Source organism: Magnolia sinica, chromosome 8, assembly GCF_029962835.1.
Source record: "Magnolia sinica isolate HGM2019 chromosome 8, MsV1, whole genome shotgun sequence".
NCBI lineage: Eukaryota > Viridiplantae > Streptophyta > Magnoliopsida > Magnoliales > Magnoliaceae > Magnolia > Magnolia sinica.
This window is the reverse complement of record NC_080580.1, coordinates 2,226,325-2,251,971: the sequence shown is the minus strand read 5'-3', so window position 1 is coordinate 2,251,971 and position 25,647 is coordinate 2,226,325. Positions and strand designations below refer to the sequence as shown.

At 40.8% G+C, this 25,647-nt stretch overlaps 1 protein-coding gene across 1 annotated transcript; it reads left to right on the top strand.

Moving 5' to 3' along the window:
* Positions 1–11,226: 11,226 nt before the first annotated feature.
* On the top strand, positions 11,227–25,394 carry LOC131253769 (putative receptor-like protein kinase At3g47110). Its single transcript, XM_058254908.1, has 7 exons — positions 11,227–13,921; positions 17,197–17,469; positions 21,297–21,445; positions 21,771–22,245; positions 24,202–24,402; positions 24,494–24,783; positions 25,032–25,394. Exons 1-7 carry the CDS (start codon positions 11,227–11,229, stop codon positions 25,392–25,394), a joined length of 4,446 nt encoding a protein of 1,481 aa, XP_058110891.1.
* Positions 25,395–25,647: the final 253 nt, after the last annotated feature.

The window sequence follows — 25,647 nt, the reverse complement described above, 5'->3', positions numbered from 1 at the left end:
ATCCCTTCTTTAATTAATTTGAAGGTAACATACTGCAATTTAAGCCACCAATCAGTGTGCCATGTGATGTCTTAAAACATAGAAAGGGAATAAAAAAAATCTGAAAAATAAGTTCGAAAAATAACTTTACATGGCACCTACCCCTGGCTGATTGGTGGCTTATCCTACTACAGAACAGCATGTCACTGTATCATTTTCCATTCTTTGTTTCTATGGGCAGTTTATGGGCTAGAACCTTAAAAACTTCAATGTTGAAAAGTATATTTCCGTAATTTGACAATGATCATGTGACAAATCAAAAAGAAAAGAAAAGCAAAGCAAAGAAAAAAAAAACCCTTAAATCAACATTTTTAATTTTATTTTTTTGGGTCTTAATTAGGTGTGACTATTTGCACAAAATATCATAAAATTCATGTATTTTGCATCAAAATAGATTACTTAATCACTAATGTTATAAAATTTGATGATCTTTTATGTAAAACGAACTCAACCTTAAATAATATAAATGGTACCTCTATATTTACAAAAATAATTTTTTTGAATTGTAGGGTATGGTATGTGTGGTGATGTTTCTGCGTCAGGTGATGTATACAGTTATGGAATCCTTTTTTTGAATTGTAGGGTATGGTAAGGCCCATTGAAGACATGTTTATGGACGGTTTAAGCATTCATGAATTTGTCAAAATGGCTTTGCCTAATCAAGTGCTGGAGATAGTGGACCCGCTACTCTTAAAAGGACAAAAAGAAGAACAAGTCCAAGATCAAGAAATAGAAGAAGAAATAGCATTCAATCATATCAACAATGGCGAAATCAAAAGAGGTAGTGTCTTGGAGTGCTTGGTTTCCATGTTTGGTATTGGAGTCGCATGTTCTCTTGAATCGCGAAGAGATCGGATGCAGATGAAAGATGTAGTCAAAAAAATGCAAGGGATAAGGGACATGTTTCTTGCGGCGGGGATCTAAAGGAATGGATGAAACAAGAGCCTTCACTGGGTCCATTCATCTTACATCAATGTGGGGGTCATCAGATCATGTCCACTGGCAATTTGCAAATCTCGTTTAAATTGGATGGCTGAAAACTGCTTGTTGAACATGTAATTGTTATTTATTTGGACATTACAATTGTAGCCTTTTCCGGTACTTCTCTGGGTTCATGGTCATATATTTTATCAATTTATGTGCTAGTATCACTCTTGGTTACACAGGAATGATTAGGTTCTCGAAGTATCTATTTATTATTATTTTTTCTTTATTCAACAACTTTTTTTTTTCAAAACCAACATTTCATTCATAACCAAAGATTTTACAAGAGAGCTTTCGGGCGATCATGAGAAAAGAAAGACAAGCACCAAAGAAATTATCCCTCTCTCAAATTATCCAATCCTACCCTATTCAGAAATAAGAGGCCTCTGGTGATACAGGGAAGAGCCTCCTGAAGTGAAAATTGTACTAGACTAACCGTCACTACCCCTCCAAGCAGGGTTGTCAGCTACCCCATTTCCCTCCATGGGGATATGGGCAATAGAAACCTCCATAACACCCATACTGGCTTGCCAATAGCACATGGACCACACCAGAGCCAAATTTGTGGAGATTGTCCTTAAAACAGATTTGGAGACGCTCTCGACTTCCACCTTGGAGAAGCTTAACTCGGCGCAATGAGAGAGGCCCTCCCAGTTCACCCTGATCTCGACTCGAGAATTGGAACCGATACCATAGTCTAAAGAGAAGGCGAACAAGAAGTCGCCCATACTACCTCTATTGATGCCTCCACCCCCTGAGGGGCCCGGGTTCCCAAGCGACGAGCCATTGACATTAATTTTAACCCGGCCCCTCTTAGGTCTAATACATTTGACAACTTGAATTCTCTTCGGATGCAATGTCGCCCCATCAATTCCTAAGTATGTGACGCAAGGAAGGACGTGAGGTCGAGTACCGTCTTTCTCAAGAGGATGAGTATTTCGAATCCATAGAACTTCTCTGGGCTCCTCACAGAGACTTTTTGAATCCGTGAGGAAAGAAAGCAGAAAATAAAAATAAATTCTAATAAATTCGAAATTGATTAATGAATGAATAAAAATGAGTTCACAACCCTTTAAAGAGGGATAACAAGCAATGGGAAAGAAATCAGAATCAAACTACAACTAAAACTCCTAGAATTCATGACTTACTATAAATAGTAAACTTACTATTTATAGACAATCGTGATATCTACTAGTGCGCAAGGTTTTTGGCCAAAAATAGTAAGTGTCCTATTTGGTTTTACCAAGCTGTTTTCCTAATTTTTCTAAGCTCTTTTTAGGATGCAACTCCTAAAGCCCAATGGATGAAGAGTTACAATCAAACTAAAATTTACTATTTATAGTAAAAACGAAATTAAAATAGGAAAACGACCATCGATCTAGCGGTATTTTGCAAATCTGGCTTGGGCAACCCGACATAGCAGGGTTGGTTGGCTAAAGTAGCTCGTTCTACCTCAAAATCATATATTTTACGTCATATAACTCATTTCGAATTGCAAGATACACCCGATTTAAGGTCTGATGGTCTGGATCACTTCTGCCGTCGACCAAGCCTTTTCTGATCCATCTTGGCCATGTAACTGTCCGCGACCCGCTCTACATCAGTATGTGAGGGTTGAAGCTGAGGCACGTTTTACTACCTTAGGAAGTGGAAGGGATGGGCTGAGCCTAGAGATCCAATGGTGGACCAAAGCAATCACCTTGACTGTGTTAATCAAGGAGTTGTCGAAGCGAGCGGCATTTCTAGACTTATGGGTCTTTGAGAATATGATCAGTATTTAACAAAGGATCATATATATATATATATATATATATATATATATATAGATATATATATATATATATATATATATATATTGTTACATCCACGCCATCCAACAACAATTTTATTTTATTTTTTGCCTGCTGACTTATCACTCTTGTATAACATCCAGCCATTCAAATGGTGCATGTACGTCATAGAGATCACATGGGATGAAAACCAAGATGGTCTTTTTTTTAAATTTTTTAATTTTTTATTTCTTTAATGGAAAGATATTGCATAAACTAGGAGAAACCATGATGGTCCATTCAGCGCAGGATGTTTGTGGCGCACCTGATGAGTGCATTTCAATATTTCCTCCACATGATCTTCATTCGATTGTCCTCCCTTTTCACGGAACAGATGTTCTACTAAGGTGACAGGTGGCCTAGAGTAATGATCAACCGTTGCAAACTTTAGAAGTTTGTTCTCCATGAGGTTCACCAGCATGTCTTGCCCCTTGGAGCTACTAGTAGAGAGCATGATTTGATTACAACCGTCTGCCTTCTGTTTTCTTCTTATGAGGAGATGGCTGGACAAAGCTAAACGTTGACAGTTCGGCGCTTGCCAACCCAAGCCCATCAGGTGGGATGGGATAGCTAGAATCAGACCAGGGGAGATCCTATTTTCTTTTGCCCATGGTTATGGCCCTGGCTCCAACAAGAGGGCTGATATTAAGGCGATCCTAGATGGGCTCACCCTATGCGAAAGGCTCGGTTTTACAAGAATGGAAGTGGTGAGTGACTCCAAGTCAGTGGTGGCATGCAGCACACATAAGAAAATGTTGGATACGGTGATTTCTGCAAATCCAAAACCGTGTGCATATCTTATGAGCAAGTTGTTAGATTAGATTTTTTTTCTAAGATCAAATTGCTAGCTGTGTAGATTTCTTTCTAGATTTTTCTGGATTATTTTTTCTTTATTTAGCTACCCCTAGGATGAATCTAGACAGGGATAGTTTAGTAATTTCACACAATAAGAAAGCCTATAAATAGGCAGCAGTGTAATACGATTTTCAATTGATTCCAATAAAGACATCAGTTCTCTCTTCTTCTTCTTCTTCTTTCAGAAGTTTTCAGTTTTTGTTTCATGGTGGCTGCAGCCACACGTCAGCAGGAAGCTGGGTTATAAATCCAACAAAGTGGTATCAGAGCCCTTGATCCTTGGGCCTCATCAAGCGTGAGAAGGAGCTGCTAATCCTTGGGGCTCATCAGCCATGAGAGCCTCATCAAACGTGAGAAGGAGCTACTGATCCGTGAGAAGGAGGTCCTGCACCTCTACCTATTTTGGGTGTCTGCAAATACCCAACAACAAAACCAGCAAAAAATTTTCAGCAAAAAGTTTTCTAGCAATTCTTCGGCCACAACAGAATTTTTTTTCAAAAACAATCTGTTTTCAAAAATCAGATTGCAGAAAAAAATCTGTTTTCAAAAAAAAAAAACTGTTTAAAAAAAAAATCAGATTGCAGTAGAGAAAAAAAAATCTATTTTTTTTTAAAATCAGATTGAAAAAAATCTGTTTTTTCAAAAAATCAGATTGCAGCAAAAATATCTGTTTTAAAAAAAAAAAAAAATCAGATTGAAAAAAATCTGTTTTTTCAAAAAATCTAATTGCAGCAAAAAAAAAATCTGTTTTAAAAAAAAATCAGATTTTAGCCAAAAAAATCTATTTTTCTATCTCCCTTCATTTTTCAAAAAAGAAACAGTCATTCCTTTAAAAATAGAAAAGATGGCTAGCACAATCCAGCCGCAGGTTCCTAAGTTGTCAAAGGACAACTATGAAAAATGGTGCATTCAAATGAAGGCATTGTTCGGGTCGCAAGAACTATGGGAGATCGTCACCGATGGGTATGAAGAACCCACTATGGAAGAAGAAGCCACCTTCACCAATGAAGAAAAGATCACTCTAAAAAAATCAAAGGAAGAGAGACAATAAGGCTTTGTTTCTCCTCTATCAAGGGTTGGATGAATCCACCTTCGAAAAGATTGCCGAAGCAATATCAAGCAAGCAAGCATGGGATACCCTTAGCACCATCTTCAAGGGTGTAGATCGAGTGAAGCGGGTTCGCCTTCAAACATTAAGAGCCGAGTTTGAAGCGACTCACATGAAGGAAGGTGAGAATATTACTGATTATTTTTCACGTTTGCTTGTAATTGTCAATAATTTGAAAAGAAATGGTGAAAAGATTGAAGATGTCCGAGTTATTGAAAAGATACTTCGATCCCTCACAACCAAGTTTGAGCATGTGGTTGTGGCGATTGAAGAATCAAAAGATATTGAGAAACTCTCCATTGAGGAGTTGATGGGATCGTTGCAAGTTTATGAGCAACGAATGCAGAAGAATGTCAGTTTCATGCCGATGGAACAAGCTTTGGAGTCAAGATTGACTCTGAATAATAACAATGGTGGACGTGGAAGTTCACAATGTGGTAGACGTTTTGCTAACAATCACGCAAGAGGCAGAGGGTGCGGATACCAACAAAGCCATGGCCAAAACCAAAAAAAAAATATCAATTTTCGTGGAAGAGGAAATGGTAGAGGTAGATCTATACGTGGACGAGGAAGTACAAAGAACATCCAATGCTACAATTGCAACAAGCTTGGCCACTATGCATCTGATTGCTGGAGCAAGCCGGTGACTCAAGACGAGCTATCCAACTATGCCGAAGCATCAAGCCATGAACAAGAAAGCTCCACACTTCTCCTTGCACAAGAGAAAGGTAGTGATCAGCATGATGTATGGTATCTCGACACGGGTGCAAGTAATCACATGTGCGGCGACAAGAAACTCTTTGTGGAACTCACAGAAGGAGTTCATGGCGATGTAACGTTTGGAGACTCATCAAAAACACCTGTGAAAGGTAAAGGTAAAATCCAAATCTTTCAGAAGAATGGTGTTCCAAACTATATCTCCAATGTGTACTATGTGCCTAACATGAAAAGTAACATACTGAGTCTCGGACAACTCCTCGAAAAAAGGTATGTCATACACATGGAGAACTCTTCTCTTTCCATTAGAGATATGCATGGACGTTTGATTGTAAAAGTCCAGATGGCGAAGAATCGTATGTTTCCTCTCCATATAAACACAATGCTTGAGAAGTGTTTTTATGGAAAAGCAAAGAATGATTCCTGGATGTGGCATCTTCGCTTTGGTCATCTAAATTTCAGTGGCCTGAAACTTCTGTCCTCATCAAGCATGGTGCATGGTTTGCCTACTATTGAAGCTCCAGAACATGTGTGTGAGGCGTGCACACTTAGGAAACAACAAAGGAACTCCTTTCCGAGTGGAGTATCCCGAAGAGCAAGAGAACCGTTGCAGTTGGTTCACACTGACATCTGTGGACCATTAGATCCAATCTCTCTTGGAGGTAATAAATACTTTATTACCTTCATTGACGATTTCAGTAGAAAATTATGGGTGTATGTAATCAAAGAGAAGTCTGCTGCTTTTACTATTTTTAAAAATTTTAAGGCCCTTGTTGAAAAAGAAAGTGGTCTTAAAATCAAAACTCTTCGATCTGACAGAGGTGGGGAGTACACCTCAAATGTTTTTCGAGAATATTGCAGGGAACATGGCATTAAGCAACAACATACTGCAGCGTACACGCCACAACAAAATGGAATTGCGGAACGGAAGAACCGCACTATCCTCAATATGACGAGGACCATGCTGAAGGAGAAAAGTCTGCCAAAGAATTTCTGGGCAGAGGCAGTTGCATGTACTGCCTATCTGCTCAATAGGTGTCCGACTAAGAGTGTCAGATTCCAGACACCGCAAGAAGCATGGAGTGGATACAAGCCAAGCGTGGCACACCTTAAGATCTATGAGTGTGTTGCCTACGCTTAAGTTCCAGAAGCGAGAAGAAAAAAGCTTGATGATCATGGTGAAAAGTGCATCTTCATCGGCTATAGTGAAGAGTCAAAGGCATACAAACTCTACAACCCACTAACCAATAAGCTGGTGGTGAGTAGAGATGTGGTATTTTGTGAGGAAGAAGCATGGAAATGGAACGAGGGAAACTCAGCCAAAGAAAAGCAAGTCGAGGTCGAAGAATATGAAGAAGAGAGACATGAGAAGCAAGAGCAGACACCCACATCACCCCCTTCGGATCACAGAAGTCCAGGAGTACGCTCCATCTCTCCTGGAAGTACTTCATCAAATCAGAATTCATCCAGCACATCTTCATCCGATTCTCCTTCACCCTTGGCTCCCATTAAAATGAAAAGCCTCAACGACATCTATGCAGAAACTGAGGAAGTGAATTTACTCTGCCTGTATGCGGACCACGAGCCTCTCACATTCGAGGAGGCTGTAAATGAAGAATGTTGGAGAAAGGCTATGGAAGAAGAGATTCATGCCATCGAGAAGAATCGAACATGGGAGTTGACCTCACTCCCCAAAAGCTAGAAGACCATTGGTCTCAAATGGGTGTACAAAATCACGCGGAATGCTGATGGTAAGATCGAACGATATAAGGCAAGGCTCATAGCAAAAGGCTACAAACAGAAATATGGGGTAGACTATGAAGAAGTTTTCACCCCAGTTGCTCGCCTTGACACTGTAAGAATGATTATCTCCCTTACAGCTCATCACAATTGGATGATCTACCAACTGGATGTGAAATCTGCATTCCTAAATAGGGTACTTGAAGAAGAAGTATACGTTGACCAGCCCGAAGGCTTTGTCATGCAAGGGGAGGAACATAAGGTGTATCGGCTGAAGAAAGCTCTGTATGGGTTGAAGCAAGCTCCCCGTGCTTGGAATGCATGGATTGACGGTTATCTTCAAGAGAATGGTTTCGTCAAATGTCCGTATGAGCATACAGTCTACACAAAGAAGAATGCCCATGGTGATATTCTTATCGCTTGTTTATATGTTGATGATCTGCTGTTCACTGGGAACAGCCAGGCGATGTTTGAAGAATTCAAGCAGGCTATGTTCAAAGAGTTCGAAATGACTGATGGTGGATTGATGTCTTTCTTCTTGGGCATTGAAGTGAAGCAACAAGTCGGCGGCATTTACATATCTCAGAAGAAGTACACAAAGGAACTTCTTGAGAAGTTTCAGATGGTCGACTGTAAAGTCGTAAATACACTTGTAACAACAGGCCTAAAGCTCACAATAGATGGAGAAGGAAGAAATGTCGACTCAACCCTATTTAAGAGCCTAATCGGAAGCTTAAGGTACCTCACAATCACTAGGCCAGATATAGTCTACAGTGTTGGGCTTTTAAGCCGGTATATGGAAGCCCCAAAAGAGTCACACTGGCTAGCTGCAAAACGAGTACTATGGTATATCAAAGGGACTATTGAATTCGGTCTCTTTTATCCATACGATGATGAAGCAATGCTATATGGATATTTAGACAGTGATTGGGGAGGTGACCAAGATAAGAAAAAGTACCACAGGTTATGCTTTCCTTGGGTCGACAACATTTACATGGAATTCAAAGAAGCGAAGTATGGTAGCACTGTCCACATGTGAAGCCGAGTACGTAGTAGCTTCTCCCCAAATCATACTGATTGTATAATCTTAACCATCGGTTTTTTATGTCAAAATCAGATTGTTGGCCACTTTTCTTCAACCATCATGTGGAGACCATCAATCGTATTGTGGATCGTTGAATTGATGCGATCATCTGGACCATCAGATGTGGATTGCATGTGGGACATCTCCCTTGTCAGATGATCACGAATTCAAATAAGGGCTTACAATATCGGTGGTTAGATCATTTTTATGGCTATGATTATCCATCCTGATTTTGTTGGATACGGTGATTTCGGCAAATCCAAAACCTTGTGCATATCTTATGAGCATGCTGTTAGATTAGATTTTTTTTTTTTCTAAGATCAGATTACTAGCTATCTAGATTTCTTTCTAGATTTTTCTGGATTATTTTTCTTTATTTAGCTACCCCTAGGATGAATCTAGACAGGGATAGTTTAGTAATTTCACACAATAAGAAAGCCTATAAATAGGCAGCAGTGTAATACGATTTTCAATTCATTCCAATAAAGACAGCAGTTCTCTCTTCTTCTTCTTCTTTCAGAAGTTTTCAGTTTTTGTTTCATGGTGGCTGCAGCCACACGTCAGCTGGAAGCTGGGTTTTAGACCTCTCAAATGAAGAGTCGCTTTCCTTGTCCATGTGGTATTGGATGTCTAGGATCAAGGCTATCATTCTTAACATTGACGTGCGCTTTGCCCATACCCCCAGAGAGGCAAACTTCCCTACTGATGAACTGGGCCGTTTGGGGAGTGCGGGTCAAGTTGATCGCTACTTCTCTGCCCCGGAAGACCTTCCTCCAGATATTCGTGGACTCCGATCCTCTTCTTAGAGAGAACGGGTCTAGGTAGCCTGGGAAAAGGCTGATAGTGGCTGCCTTTTGCAGTCCTTTTCTGCGTTTTTCTTTTTTCCTTTTACTTTCCTTTTTCTGGACCCTTGTGATCCTGTAATGGGGCCCATTGCAGGTCCTTATGATAGGCTCCTTATGGTCCTTTTCTCCCTGAGAAAACCCAAATGTCCATACTGATTATATAGTTTTTATTATGGTGAAATGGAAATGCTTTCTGTTTTTTTGTTTTTTTTTTAATGGTCCAAAATTACCGGGCTACCATGGGCTTCGACTGAGAAAGCATACTTAACATCTTGCATAGCACCAACACGTCCTCTTTCAACTATAGTTATCAATCCTTAGATTTATCCGCACGTTCAAGTTGACCTTTTGGACTGTGGCCCATCCAAATTACTGTTCCAAGATGGTCGATCCATACCAGCCGGCAGTCTCTGCGCGTGAACCCCATGAAGCCATTTAATTAAGTCGTTGATTATTTTTGTTTATTCCGCCATTAGTCAAGCACGCGCTACTCAAACCCCATGAAGACCTTGGTCTTGTGATAGCTTACCTTCCCTAAGGTGGCTACGAGACGTCAGGACCATGTGGGGCCCACCATAATTTACGTGTTTTGTCCGCATCTATCTGTTTTTCCAGCTCCTTTTAAGAAATTAATGATCACCCCATGTGATTGATGGGTTGGATGTCCTGAATACATCGCATGCCCCGCTTCTATCAGGTCCAGAGCATTCCCTACGCTTGAAACAGTCGAGATTGAATCCCCACCGTTTAAAACTTCATGTCGCTACCAGAATGTTTATTTACCATCCAACCTCTGCTGATAAGTTTACAAAGACGTGAATGAAGAGACCCATTGGAAGTTTCTAACGGTCAATTTCCACTGTTTCATGTATTATGGTCTGATTACCACTGCGTTTTCAAAATGGATGGGTAGCGTGGATATACGAAGATACATTAAGGTGGACCCACGGTCAGGATCCCAGCCACCCAGTGGATTAGGTATTACACGGGTAACACCCATGGGGTATACCTTTGATGATGTGTTGTATATCCATGCCGCTCATCTGTTTCTCCAGCCCATTTTTATATGTGTTCCGAAAATTTCGGCAGATCCAGGTCTCATCTCAGGTGGTCCACACCACAGGAAATAGAGGGGTTTGAGTGCCTTACCATTAAAAATTCCAAAGAGTGCCTTACCATCTCAGGTTTAAAAATATTTATTTTCCATCCAACCTCTTGACAATGTCAAGAAGAACTGTATGAAGGGAAATTACGAAGATCAGCTGGATCCAAAACTTTCGTGGCCCACAAATCATTTTTAATTGTCATTCGTCACAGTTTCTAATGATATGGTGTACTTGAGATTTGGATCTTGTTTGCTACTCCTAAAATGAAATGAAAAAACAGACGGACAGAGTCGATAGAGTAGATATACAGCAAATACTTTAAGGTGGCCCCACACGGTTGGGGTAAGTACACCCGCTTAGGTGTTACCCGGGTAACAGATCATCCTGAATTGGTTCACATGGATGAACTTGAAAAATGCATGTACCAGTCATAAGAGATTAGAGACTTTTCTTAAAATAAAATAAAATAAAATCTTGAGAGATTAGAGAATCCTACACCTGACATACGCAGAGTGTACACTCTTGATTTTCAGTTCGTAGAAGTGAATTCAGTGATCATAGATGGTGGGGCCCTAAAATTGTCTAGTTGGGACGATCATAACCTTTTGTTATAGCCTGCAACAGATAGACGGTTAAAAACAAAAATATCGCAATAGTCCACGTTCAGCTGATAAAATGCCGATGATTAGGGGCAAAGGGGCATGATCCGTCCATGGTGTAGCACATCTGACCATTGATCGGATCACTGAACCATCGATCCCAGTGTATTGTGCACATCGTGCGGTCAAGGATAATGTAATTCCTCTCACGTACAAGATCCGAGCCGACTGCTGGTGGACCCCACATATTTTCACCCCTTCTTCGCTACAAGTATGAGGCGAGGCAATAACTTCGAGAGCACAGCTAAATTTCCTCCGTTATGGAACTGCCATACGCGAGTCCAAAACTATATTGGTCATTTCTGCTCCATGCCACGCTCATCTTGTGTCTGATCCTACTGTCCAGATCTGCCACCGTCTCTAGCAACGAAACCGATCGACTTGCTCTGCTCGCCTTCAAGGACCGAATAACGGAAGATCCTCTCAACGCCATGAGCTCGTGGAACGATTCTCTCCATTTCTGCGAGTGGCGCGGAATCACGTGCAGTCTCAGGCATGAGAGGGTCACCGTCCTCAACCTAACGTCTCTCAAATTGGAAGGTTCCATTCATCCCCAAGTAGGAAATCTCACCTTCCTCAACGCAATCCACCTCGGAGACAACAGCTTCCGCGGAGAAATCCCACAAGAAATAGGAAACCTCTTCCGCCTCCAGCTTCTCAATCTCAGTTACAATTCATTTGGAGGAGAAATCCCATCTAATCTGACCTACTGCTCGAACCTTCAAGTCATCGATTTTTCTTTCAATGAGATCATAGGTGAGATTCCCATTGAGCTCAGCTCTTTATCAAAGCTCCGTTGGTTATTTCTCTATGTCAACCAGCTCGTCGGAAGAATCCCACCTTCCCTGGGAAACCTTTCGTCTCTCACTCAACTTTCATTATCAAGAAATAACTTACAGGGAAACATCCCAGGCGATTTAGGCCGCATTCCAAAGTTAGGACTCCTCCAGATATCTCAAAACCATCTGTCCGGCACAATCCCTTCAGCTATTTACAATCTCTCTGCTCTATTTATGTTGTCGGTCACTGAAAATCAACTTCATGGAATCCTTCCACCAGACTTAGGCTTACGTCTTCCTAATCTCGAGGGTTTTTATGTGTCGAGAAACTGGTTTACCGGACCCATTCCTGTTTCACTAGCCAATGCTTCATTCTTTCAAGAGCTCTATCTCCCTGACAACGATTTCACTGGAGGTGTGCCTATGAATCTTGGCACTCTTCAATATCTTAATATATTTGTCATCGGCGGTAATCAGCTCGGAACAGGGAAAGAAGATGACTTGAATTTCATCAATTCCCTCTCCAACTGCAGCTACTTGGAAAATTTTGAACTTGGTAACAACAGTTTCAATGGTATGCTTCCCAATTCCATAGCCAATCTATCGACCCGACTCAATCGGCTGGTGATAGGATTCAACCACTTGTATGGAAGCATCCCTGAAGGAATCGGGAATCTCGTCAACTTGACCCAATTGACTATGGATCATAACAATTTCACAGGTACCATTCCTGTTAGTATGGGAAGACTTCATAGACTGCAAATGTTAGACTTGTCAAGTAACAGATTTTCTGGGCAAATTCCGACATCCATCGGCAATTTCACTGAACTGAATGAACTTTACTTGCAAGAAAACAGCCTATTGGGAAACATACCTCCGAGTCTTGGAAATTGCCAAAAACTAATAGCTTTGAACCTTTCTCAAAATAACCTTAATGGTACAATCCCCAAACAGCTCCTTAGCCTGTCGTCTCTGTCAATTTCTCTCAACTTAGCTAGAAACTTTTTGATCGGGCCCCTACCCATGGAAGTGGGTGGCTTGATAAATATTGAGGAACTTGATGTTTCTGAGAACAAATTGTCTGGCGAAATTCCTGGAACGCTAAGCAGTTGCCAGAGCTTGGAATTTTTGTACATGGAAGGTAACGCCTTTCAGGGAACCATTCCCCAGTCTTTGAGCACCTTGAGAGGCATTCAAGAGTTGGATTTCTCACGAAATAACTTGAGTGGGCGAATTCCAGAATATTTAGAGAGTTTTACTTCATTACAGAAACTAAATCTTTCTTTTAATGATTTGGAGGGTCAAGTGCCTATACAAGGGGTGTTTGAAAATGCTAGTGGGATTTCTGTCATTGGAAACAGTAAACTCTGTGGAGGTATACCAAAACTAGGCCTACCCAAATGCCTTGTTCTGAGATCCAAATCGCGAAGGTCTTTAAGCCTGAAAGTAATCATACCAGTCATTGTTGTTGTTGTGTGTTTGATTTCATTATTGTTGTGTTCCGCTCCTCTTCTTTGGAGAAGAAAATCAAGACAGAAGCATTTGCAAACTTCCTCAGAAGACCAGTACAAGAACGTCTCATATGCGGAGCTTCTCAAAGCAACTGATGGGTTCTCTTCATACAATTTGATTGGCGTAGGAAGTTATGGTTCTGTTTATAAAGGATACTTTGTTTCAGATTGCCAAATTGTTGCAGTGAAAGTACTCAATCTTCAACGACAAGGAGCTTCAAGGAGCTTCCTTGCAGAATGCGAGGCATTGAGAAATGTCAGGCATCGGAATCTCGTCAAGATCTTAGCATCATGCTCAAGCATCGATTTTAAGGGCAATGATTTCAAAGCTCTAGTTTTCGAGTACATGCTGAATGGAAGTTTAGAGGAGTGGTTGCATCCAAAAGTCGACGAAAAACATCAACCAAGGACTTTGAACCTTATTCAGAGGTTAAACATAGCCATTGATGTGGCTTATGCTCTGGATTATCTTCATCACCATTTCCAAACTCCCATTTCTCACTGCGATCTCAAGCCAAGTAACGTTCTTCTTGACAATGACATGGTGGCCCATGTGAGTGATTTTGGCATCGCAAGGTTCCTTTCTATGGCAATCGATGATCAGTACTCCACAAATAAAACTAACTCCATTGCGGTGAAGGGATCCATTGGGTATGTTGCTCCAGGTAAAAAATCCATCCTTTTTTCTTTTATTCCTATTCTCTTTTCTTTTTTCTTTTTTAGTTTCTTGTTTTAAAAATTCTTGATAATTTCATATAGCTAGATGCCAAGATGAAGCTAAAATCATCATTTTTCATATATATATAGGGAAAAGGTACTATGCGCTTGAGCTAATGGGAACGTTCCATGAGGTCGAGCTGTGTGGGCCCCATCGTGATGTGTTTCGAACATCTACCCCATCAGTTAGATGCACCATTCCATCGTGGGCCTACCTTTCAATAATCAAGTCAATCCGTGACTTTTTTGGGCCACACTACATAGAAGTGGGGAGGGGCCGTGCACCATTAAAACATTCATAATCATTTTTTGGGCCCACCGAGATGTGGTTTGCAAATCCAGCCCATCCATTATGTGTGTCCCACTTGGATGAGGGTTCATACCAAGTTTCAGCAACATTCAAAACTCAAGTGGGCCCCACTAAGTGCTTTTATATGTTTTTGGCATGTCTTCACATGATTTTAGATGGTATGGCCCACCTGAGTTCCGTATACGGCTGATTTTTGGGATATCCCATAATTTAGAGGGGACCCATCAAATGCATGGTGTTGATGGTCGACATGCATCACAGTGGGGCCTACACAGCTCGACCTCATGGGAGCTTATCATGAGGTCGAGCGCATAGTACCTTTTCCCACACACACACACACACACACACACACATATATAGGGAAATGGTACTATACGGTCGAGCGCATGCAATCTTAATATAAGGTCGAGATGTGTCTTGTATACCAACCATTTGAGCACTTTAGAAAAAGGCAAAATGGATGATGACGTTTCCAAGTTCTGTGAGCCCCACCAAAGATGTATTTTTTGTATCTATACCATCTATCCGTTTGGAAAGTTCATTTTAGAACATGAGCCCAAAACCTTAGGCAGATCCACTGCTTAAATGAACCACACCAGAGAAGGTAGTGGGGACAATTATGCCATCATTGAAACATTTCTAGGGCCCATCATGATGTTAATTTTCCATCCAACCTGTTCATAATGTCACACAAATCTGTACGAAGGGTCAAAACAAATATTAGCCTGATCCAAAACTTTTGTGGGCCCCAAAAAGTTCTCAATGATAAGCATTCAATCCCCACTGCTTCTTATGTTGTGGTTAACTTTAAATTTGAATCTAACTTATTTTACGGCTAGTGCCCTAAAATGATCTCGCCAAATGAATGGACGGTATGGATTTGACACTTACATCATGGTATGGCCCACTGAACTTGTTAAGGGTAACATACTACCAAGGCTGGTGGATTGTCACACACCAACCATTCCGCTTCCATCGGATTACCTCACCCAAGATAGTATGGTCATTATAAGTAAGGCTCAACTTGATTTTTGTATTCTATATCGACGCCGTTCATCCATTTTGGAAGATCATTTTAGGACATGAACCCAAATGAAGAAGATCTAAAGCTCGGGTGGACTATACTATCAGAAACAGTGGTGATTAAATGCTTTACCATTAAAAACTTCCTAAGCACACAATAATGTTTACATAATGCATATTTTTCATCAAACCTGTTGATAAGGTCATATAAACTTAGATAAAGTGAAAAAAATTATCAGCTTGATCAAAACTTATGTGCCCCATTATTTGTCAATTACTACAGTTTCTTATGATATGGTCCACCTAAGAATTGGATGTGCTTCAGTTTCGGATTCATATCCTAAAATGATATTTAAAAACGGATGGACAGTGTGGATATAGATATGTACATTAAGGTGGGCCCATGGTAAAGCTACATTGACTTAGGTGGGGTTGCACATAACCCGCTATAGACACGTGCTGAAGCGGATTTCCTGCCAAAGGTTTTGACAACAATGCGCTGGAAAGAAATGCCTACCGTTGAGACCTTCATGGGCTCCATATAAAATTTTGATGTTTATATGATATCCAAACTGTTTGCAAGGTAACCACTTGGATGAACTAAAAACACTAAAAACTTGGCCTGATACAAAATTTTTGTGACCATAGGAATGTTTAGGGGTGGTTGTTCAATCCCCATTGTTTTTCCAAGTGTGGCCCATTTGAGTCTTGAATTCGGTTCCATTTTGGTCTTATATCCTAAAATGATATCATAAAATGGATGAACATGACGGATTTATCATAACATCACGTTGAACCCCACCTAGGCTCCCAACGCAAAAAAAAACTTCAAGCTAGAAGGAAATCTCCTCCGTTGTGTTGCAGTCACCAAGTTCTGTGGGCCATACCATGATGTTAGTGTTATATCCACACTGTCGATCCATTTGGAGAGATTATTTTGGGGCATTAGCCCAAAAATGAGGCAAATCTAAAGTTCAAGTGGACCATAATATAAAAATCACCGGGATTGAATGCCTAGCATGGAGAACTTCTTGGGCCCCTAAAGTTTTGGATCAAGCTTATACTTGCTTTGACCTTTCGTCCTAGTCTGTGTGACATTATGAATAGTTGGACAACAAATAAATATCATAGTGGGCCTTAGGAAGGTTTCAACGGTGGGCATCATTATCTGTGATATAGTTCATTTTAGCTTGGATATACTTTTTTTATTATTGGGCTCATGACTTAAAATGATCTCTCTAAAAGAATAAACATTGTTGATATAGCATATATATCATGCTGGGCCCACAAAACTTGATGACGCACCTGTTCACAACAGGCATCCCAATATGCATGACAATTACTTAGCGCTGGTTTTATCGGTTTTGACTATTCTTAAAGCAATAGCATTTCCATGATGTAGTTTCCAAATTTGCCATCGGTTGGAATACAAGATAGGTCTTGACCTTATATTAAGCTTGCATTCGCTCAACCGTATAGTACCATTTCCCACCCACCCACAGACACACACAGATATATATATATATATATATATATATATATATATTGAGTTCCCATGAGGTGGAGCTGTGTGGGCCCCACCGTGATGTGTATCGAACATCAAAAAGAAAAAAAATCTAACATTAAAAAGAACTTGAAAGTGAAAAGATAAAAAATAAAAAATACCAAATGAGGGCTAGGATGTGCACACAACCCCATTGATGACTAACCAAGTTTTCAATGAAACTTTTTTTTTTTTAGTTTGTTTGATGGTTGATTTATTTGAGAGAATGTTTCAAATGCACCTAATTGTGGAATGGTATGATTTATTTGAGAGATTTTCGTCCAACTAGCTGCATGTGCAAATTGCATCAAAATAGATAGATTAATTGCAAAATATTTGAATTGTAGAGTATGGTATGGGTGGTAATGTTTCTACATCGGGTGATGTGTACAGCTATGGAATCCTTTTATTGGAGCTGTTCACGGGAAAAAGGCCCACAGAAGACATGTTTAAGGATGGTTTAAGCCTTCATGAATTTGTCAAGATGGCTTTGCCAGATCAAGTGCTGGAAATTGGGGACCCGCAGCTCTTAGAGGAACAAAAGGAAGAACAAGAGCAAGATCAAGAAATAGAGGAAGAAATAGCTTTCAATCATATCAGAAGTCGCGAAGTCAAGAGAGGTAGTGTCTTCGGGTTCTTGGTTTCTTTGTTTGGCAAGAGTTGCATGTTCCGTTGAGTCCCCAAGAGAACGGATGCAGATGAAAGATGTAGTCAATAAAATGCAAGTGATAAGGGACATGTTTCTTGGGGCCGGGCTCTATAGGGATGGATGGAACAAGAGCCTTCGCTGATCTGGGGCCCATTCGTCTTACATCAATGTGGCTGTCATCAACTCATGTCCACTAGCAATTTGCATATCTCGATAAAATTGGATGGCTGAAAACCACTTGTCGAGCATGTAATTGTTACTGATGTGGACATTGCAACTGGGGACTTTCATGGTAATGTTTTGGACCATGGTCATGTCTAGGAGCAATCCATGTACAAGTATTATGGAAGTTTCCACTTCTTCTTCTTAAAATTTTTTTTTTTTGTTTGTTTGTTTGTTATGTAACAACTGATCACATATATATTGTGATGCCAAGTTAACCTAACCTGTAACTTTTTTTCCTCTTCTCATGAGCCCATATCCATTACAAACGTTTGTATTTTAAGCTTAAAAGACAAAGGGCTATGTAAAGATGCCTACATGCATCTTTATAGCTGTGTGAATAATATTTTCTTTCTTTTAAAAAATGCAAAAAAAAAAAAAAAAGAAGAAGAAGAAGCCTACACGCACTGCCTCTAAGCAGCGCATGTAAAGGATGGTTTGTTCAGTATAATCTAATTCCAGGAGTAAAAGTTTTCAATCCTCAACATAGAGAGATCAATGACCCAACCAGGCCCTAAGCAGTTTTAGCTAGAATGATATGATAAGCGGCCAGGATAAATTTTTACTGTCTCCAGGCTGCCCGAATGTGGTCTTGTATGTACCGTCCTTTTCTGTGAATATTACTTGGTTAGTCTTGCCTGGGGGAAAATCAGCTTCAATGACTGAATGAATGTTGTATTTGATGTCTTAAATCAAGTCAGATTCAGGGCTTGTCAATGCCATTGATAGACTGTTCGATGTCACCTTCAATAGCATCAAATAGTTCTTAATTCCATCGATATTTTTTAGATTTTCTTCAGTTAGTCACTGGACTAACTGGGCACCTTTTCGATGCTATCAATGAGTGTTTGATGCCATCGACAATTTTTTAAAAAAATCATGTTTTGTCTTTGGATAGTTGATGTGTTAGTTCGATGCTATCGAAATGGCTTTGATGCCATCGAAGGATTAGTTCGATGTCATCGAAGGATTAGTTTTGATGCCTTCGATGAGTATTTGATGCCATCGACAAATTCTATGCAAAATACGCAAAGTTGTGATTTTGCGGGATTTGTTTCCGATTTCATTTGGAATTCTGTCTTGGCTTATAAATATGGATGTAAATAGGATTAGGAGGGAATTCTAAGAGTTTCTAAATTGTCCAAAGGTTTCAAAGGGTATAGCAAGAGTAGGGTTGTACATGGGTCGAACTGGGCTCAACCCGGCCGGGTCACTAGCCACACCTAGCCTGAACCCAGCCCGGCAGCAATCGGACAAGTTCGGGCCGAGTTCAAGCCAATTTTGAACCTTCAAGTACGGGTCAATTTCGAACCTGAGTTCGGGCCAGCTTCTGACACTATATGCCAATTTACCATGTAGTATCCCACTAGTAAAAATTAAATTCATTTGCATCCAAAATAAGATTGAATGGAACATGTGCTAAAATGGATACAACAAATCAAAGAAAACTCACATTTAAGGTTAAGCAGTTCAATGGTAAGCTTCACAGTTAAGGTAAATCAATCTATGAAGATGTAATAGGTTCCACCCAAAAGCATGTATCCATCATATATCTTTTCTAGAAGACCATTTTGTAAGAATAGCAACTCAGGTCACCAGCATGCATCACTTAATGGGGCCACATGCAAAGATTTGTGGATAGTTGGAACTGTCCATCTTATTAGTGTCACTGTAAATAAGACTATCTATCAATGCAATCAAACTATGATCTTGATCATTGATTCGTGAAGCTGAATGCAATCATGAAAAAAAATAAAAAATTCCTTTACAACATTCCTTTACAACCGGGTCGGGCCGAACTGGGCCCTATCCGAACTCGACCTACACTCAGTTTCGGGCTGAGAAAAATGGCCCGTCCCAACCCGAACTCAGTTCCGGGTCGGGCTGAGTCGAGCGAGCTAACCCGGCTAGTCCGGTTCGTCTACACCCCTAAGCAAGAGTGACATTCGAGGTTGTTTGAATCAGGTAAGCTCTTTCTCTTTGTAATTTTTGCTTTCATAGTGTTCATCTGTCGCTTTGTGATGTGATTTTTTCCTGAAAAGGTTTTTCCACATTAAAATCTCTGTGTTTCTTCTTATTTCTTGGTGCGTTTGAATTGCTATCCTTAATCCGTCTTTGTGTGCTTCCACGGTCCCCCAACAATGGAAGTTTAGAGTGGTTGCATCCCAGGTTCGACAAGGAACATCAACCCTGGAGAACATCAACCCTGGAGAGCATCTCTCTCTCTCTCTCTCTCTCTCTCTCTCTCTCTCTCTCTCTCTCTCTCTATATATATATATATATATATATATATATATATATATATATATATAGAGTAAACATTTTGATTTCTATTAGCAGGCATCAACGCCATACAATAATTTTCAGGCGGGGATAGAACCCTCGCCTATCATATAATCCTGTTATAATGAAAGCGCCCTGTAAACTAAGAAATGAAGACGCAAAATAAAATCTGCCGGGGAAGACAGAGCACCTCCTGGGGCCTACATTAGCAGACTTTCCAGATATTCCCCAGCCCCACCTACTGGGACCAACTGCACAGAAACCTCCAAATTCACATGGGCCCATTGGATAGGTTTGATTTTTGCAGCATCTTTCTTAGCTGGGTCTGATGGCATAAAGAAACCTACGTCAGCCCTAAACGCAACTTGTTGTAGGAAAATTTCATTACAAAATCAATTGCATGTGAAATGTTCCCTCTATTTAATAAGCTTTGTTTACTCTTTTCCTACGTTTAACTGATGCATTTTAGGTTTGTTGTGACAAGGACTTACATTAATAATACATGCAAGTTGGAGTTAAAAAGGTAAGACACTAATTTCTAGATATTCCCCAGCCCCACCTACTGGGACCAACTGCACAGAAACCTCCAAATTCACATGGGCCCATTGGATAGGTTTGATTTTTGCAGCATCTTTCTTAGCTGCATCGGATGGCATAAAGAAACCTACGTCAGCCCCATACACAACTTGTTGTAGGAAAACTTCATGACAAAATCAATTGCGTGTGAAACGTTCCCTCTATTTAATAAGCTTTGTTTACTCTTTTCCTACGTTTAACTGATGCATTTTAGGTTTGTTGTGACATGGACTTACATTAATAATACAAGTTGTACGCTTCAGGAGTTAATAAGGTAAGCCACTAATCACGGTGTGTGCCACATGAAATCTTAAAATACAGAAAACGAAAAAAAAAAAAAAAAAAAATCTGAAAATAATTCATGCTGATTGGTGGCTTATCCTATTACGGAATAGCATGTTGCACTGTATCATTTTCCAATTTTCTATTAGGCAGTATATGGGCTCGAACAATAACTTCAATGTTGAAATGCACTGATTTCCCTAATTTGACAATACTCACTTGAAAAAAAAAAAGAAAAAAAAGAGTCTTTTCCTTTTTTTCTTTTTTGGGTCTTAAGCTGTGATTGGTTGCACCAAGTAGCATGATTTTCATGATATTTGCATCAAAATAGATTGACTACTCATGAAATATCATAAAATTGCATGATCTCTCAACCTTAAATAACATAAATGGTACCTTTTATATATTTACAAATGTAAAATATTTGAATTGTAGAGTATGGTATGGGTGGCAATGTTTCTATGTTGGGAGATAGTTATGGAATCCTTTTATTGGAGATGTTCACAAGAAAAAGGCGCATGGAAGACATGTTTAAGGACGGTTTAAGCCTTCATGAATTTGTCAAGATGGCTTTGTCGGATCAAGTGCTGGATATAGCTGACCCACGACTCTTAGAGGAACAAAAAGAAGAACAAGAGCAAGATTAACAAATAGAGGAAGAAATAGCATTCGATTGTATCAGAAGTTGCGAAGTCAAAAGAGGTAGCATCTTGGGGTGCTTGGTTTCTTTGTTTGGTTGGAGTTTTTTTTTTTCTTTCAAAAAGCTATTCCATTGATTGGAGAAGGATGTACATATAGCAGATTTCGGGCGGGGCCATAAACAAAAAGGGAATAGGCCCGCCTATCATAAGTGAATGGAGAAGAAAAGGGACATAAAGATAATGATTAGTCTTCCCTTAAATTGCCCAGGCCAACTCTATCAAGGAAGAGGAGACCAGAGATGGGAGAGGGAAGGTCGGCTGTAGAGTTGAAGAGACACTATTCGGTTGGCCAGCGCTGCCCCTACGGGCAAGTGCATCAGCAACACTGTTTGCCTCCCTAGGCGTATGGGAAAGAACAATCTCTATGATTTGCATGAGCGATCTGATTTTTGTCCACCAGTACCATAAGGCCCCCAGAGGAGATGAAGCATGGAGCAGGGATGTAACTGAAGAGTTAGAGTCGCTTGCCACCTCCACCTTGGAAAGACTCCAGTTGGCGCAATGGGAAAGACTCTCCCAAATCACCCTGATTTCAGCCAGCGAATTAGATCTGAAGCCATATTCGGACGAGAATGCAAAGAGGAGGTTTCTCGAGCTGTCTCTCCTCACTCCTCCACCACCCGAGGGGCCTGGATTACCCAGGGACGAGCCATCAACATTAATTTTGATCCAGCCTCTCGATGGTCTGGCCCATTTAACAACGTGGACTTTTCTCGCATCCGCGGTGGTCCCACTAATCCCTAATGCAGCAAGGGTAATGGCGTTAGCTCTGTTTAGCAATTTTTTATTTTATTTTATTTTATTTTATTTAGGGGGGGAGGGACCAACAATGTTCACCAAAAATTTGACCCTGCCAATCACCTTAGCTAGACACATCGGGGAGTCGTGAAAGTGTGCCACATTTCTAGCCAGCTAGATCTCTCAGAAAATGAAGCATGGAGTGAGCCCCTTGAGGATTTGGATACAGTCCAAGAATGCAGCGGATGACCACCATCTACTCGCTCTGCCAGCAGCAGTGACGGGCGTCGTGGAGTGAATGTTGAAAATCATCTCGAAAAAATCTCAAACCTTCTTGGCGAGGAGCTCAGAGGAGAAGAGGTGGTAGATTCGACGTCAAGAAAAGAGGGCCAGGGACAACAACTACATTTTGAGGCCAACGCAATTCCTTTATCTTGAGTTCTGACGTCCACCGAGATGGCTCCGTGGAGGATTTTCCACGTGAAGAACGATTTTCGGTGGGAGTTTTGGGTGCCACACCCACTTAGCCCAAGTTTTCTTCACCCCAGCAGGACCAGAAATGCGCCAAGCTGAGCTAACCGTGAACTCCCCGGACAGCGAATCCAACCAGATTTGTTTGTCATTGGAGGAGGAAGTACAAATCCCCCCATCAGTGATGACGTGGTCCAGCACAACTTGGGGGAGAAGATGCTGAATCTCTGGGGGAGCGCGCCAACCTGAGGGTCCAATCAGATCAGACACAAACAGGGCCTAAGGATCTGGAGTTTGGAGGTTCCATTCCTTAAGGGGCCCAAGACCGGACCAGTCCTCTTCCCAAAAGCTGCATGAAAGATGCAGATGAAAGATGTAGTCAATAAAATCATGTGGTAAGGGATATGCATGTTTCCTGCATTTTGAGGCCAACGCAATTCCTTTATCTTGTTGTTGTGTGTGTGTGTGTGTTTAATAAATGGTATCTTATACAATGTTGCATGTTAACTTAACATACAACAAATTTTATTTTATTTTTTTCTGCTGGCTTATCTCGTGTATGATATCTGAGCAATTCCCATGTTGTTTATCATAAAGATCACATGGGATGAAAACCAAGACGGTTTTTTTTTTTTAATGGAAAGATCGGATACACTTAGAAAAACCAGGACGTCCATTGGAAATCAATGTACAGCCTATGGTCTGACTCAAAATTATTTCTATGGCACACGGGTCCATTGGATGGCCCACCTTTTTCATTGAGCATAAGTTCTACTAAAGTGACACGTAGCCCAAAGTAAAATAAAATAAAATAAAAAAGTCTAAAGCGTAAACGTTGTATGCTAACTGAGGTGATCTCCTGTTTTTTTTTTTTTTTTTTTTGGTCGGCGTTAGGTGGGGAGGTGAGACTGTACATTCCTATGCTATTTCAGCATCATTTTAAAGGTGGCAGTGACTTCTCTTCTGTTTTTTTTTTTTTTGGCATGCAAAAAATATTTCCACTAGAATGTAAAAGAAAACAGCGGAAAATAGTAGCCAATGAATGTTGTCGAAATAAACATACATTGCTTGTCTTAGAATGAGAAAATATTGTTGCTTCTTTTTTATTAAAATCAAGAAGTATGCACCATGCAACAAGGTAAATGCATATGACTGATCCATCCAAATGTACTAAACTAACTCAATGTAGTCTACGATTTACTCTGGGATGTCAAAGCAGATCAGAGTCACTGCATCGTAAAGGATGAACGGAAAATGTCGTTAGTGGTGAAACCATCACCTGCAGTTTCTCAAAACCTTTAGCAGATCTGAATGATTGATCGCATGGAAACTATGGCGGGGAACTGAAAAGTGCTCGGCTGATGATACCAGTGGCTTCCATGCAGCGTTCCACGCATATTGAGATGCAACTACTCTTGTTCCCACTCAAGCTTGTCCCTGGCTTTGTGATGCACTTTGCAAAGCATTTCTTCCTTACTGTCTCGAGGAATTCCTCAGCATAAGCTTGAGCAAGCTGGTTCTTGACCTATCTATTAGAGCTTCGGTGGATGGAGGGGATGACGAGGACCCACCACCGCTCGACGGATATGATGAAGAGAAGGGGTCCATTTTCTTTTACTTGGACGGAGGAGGTCAGAAGATCGGTTTTCGCCCTTCCTAAGGATGGCGCTCCCCATCCAGATGGTATCTCTGGTGCATTTTTTGCTGGTTGTTGGAACATAGGAGGGAATGATATCCACAAAGTCGTTGTGGAGTTCTTCAAAGGGGCAGTATTCTCAGGGCCTTCACATCCACACTCGTCTGTTGAGTGCCTAAAGCGGCGGGTCCCAAATCGATCCTTTGCTGATTTTCGACCAATTAGTCTCTGCAACTACTTATACAAAATATTCACCAAGATTATTGTCAACAGGCTTGGCCCTCTTCTCCCGAAGTTGATTTCTCTGGAGCAAGGGGCCTTTATTATCGAAAACATCGTCCTCAGTCAAGAAATATTCGGAGATATAGATAGAAAGGTTCGTGGGGGTGAACCTAGTTTTGAAGCTTGACATGGAGAAGCCCTATAATAGAGTTGAATGGTGTTTCCTGAAGCAAGTTCTAGTTAATTTTGGGTTTAGTGCCAGCCGGGTGAAGATGGTGGAATCTTGTTAGAACAACAACTGGTTCTCGGTCCTAATTAATAGAGAGAGTTGAGGTTTCTTTAAATCCTCAAGGGGTTTGAGGCACGACAATCCCCTTTCTCCCAGTTTCTTCATTCTCACAGCCGAAGTTTTTAGCAGGGGGGTTCTCTAGGCTAGTAGTTAGCAGGTTGTGTAAGCCGTTTAAACTCAAGCAAGGCTATATTCAAATCTCCCACCTGCTTTATGCAAATGACATGGTTCTATTCCTCAACGGCTCCTACAAATCGTTGGATGTGGTGCGTGCGTTCATCACAAATTATCAGTCGGTCTCTGGGCAGAAAGTGAACATAAGGAAGAGTTCGTTCCACTGTTCTGCAAAGCTGCCCGTCGGCAGGATTAGAAACATTGAAAGAACACTAGGCTTCACCAAATTTGTTGGTGGCTTCTCATACCTGGGGGTCCCTATTTTGAAAGGGAGAGTTAAGAGCAGTGTATTTAGCCCGTAAATTGAAAAGATGGTGGCCAAGGTCCAAGGTTGGAACGCTAGGATCCTTTCTCAGGATGGGAGATTGGCCTTGATATCTTCCGTTCTTAGCGCCATCCCGATCCACACCATGTCCGCTATGGTGATTCTAGCGAAAGTGCTGAAAACTATGGAAAAATCATTTGCAAACTTCTTATGGGGTTGGCGAGATGGTAAAAAGAAGCTGCATTGGAAAAATTGGAGCTCTATTTCCATGCCAAAGGATGAGGGTGGGT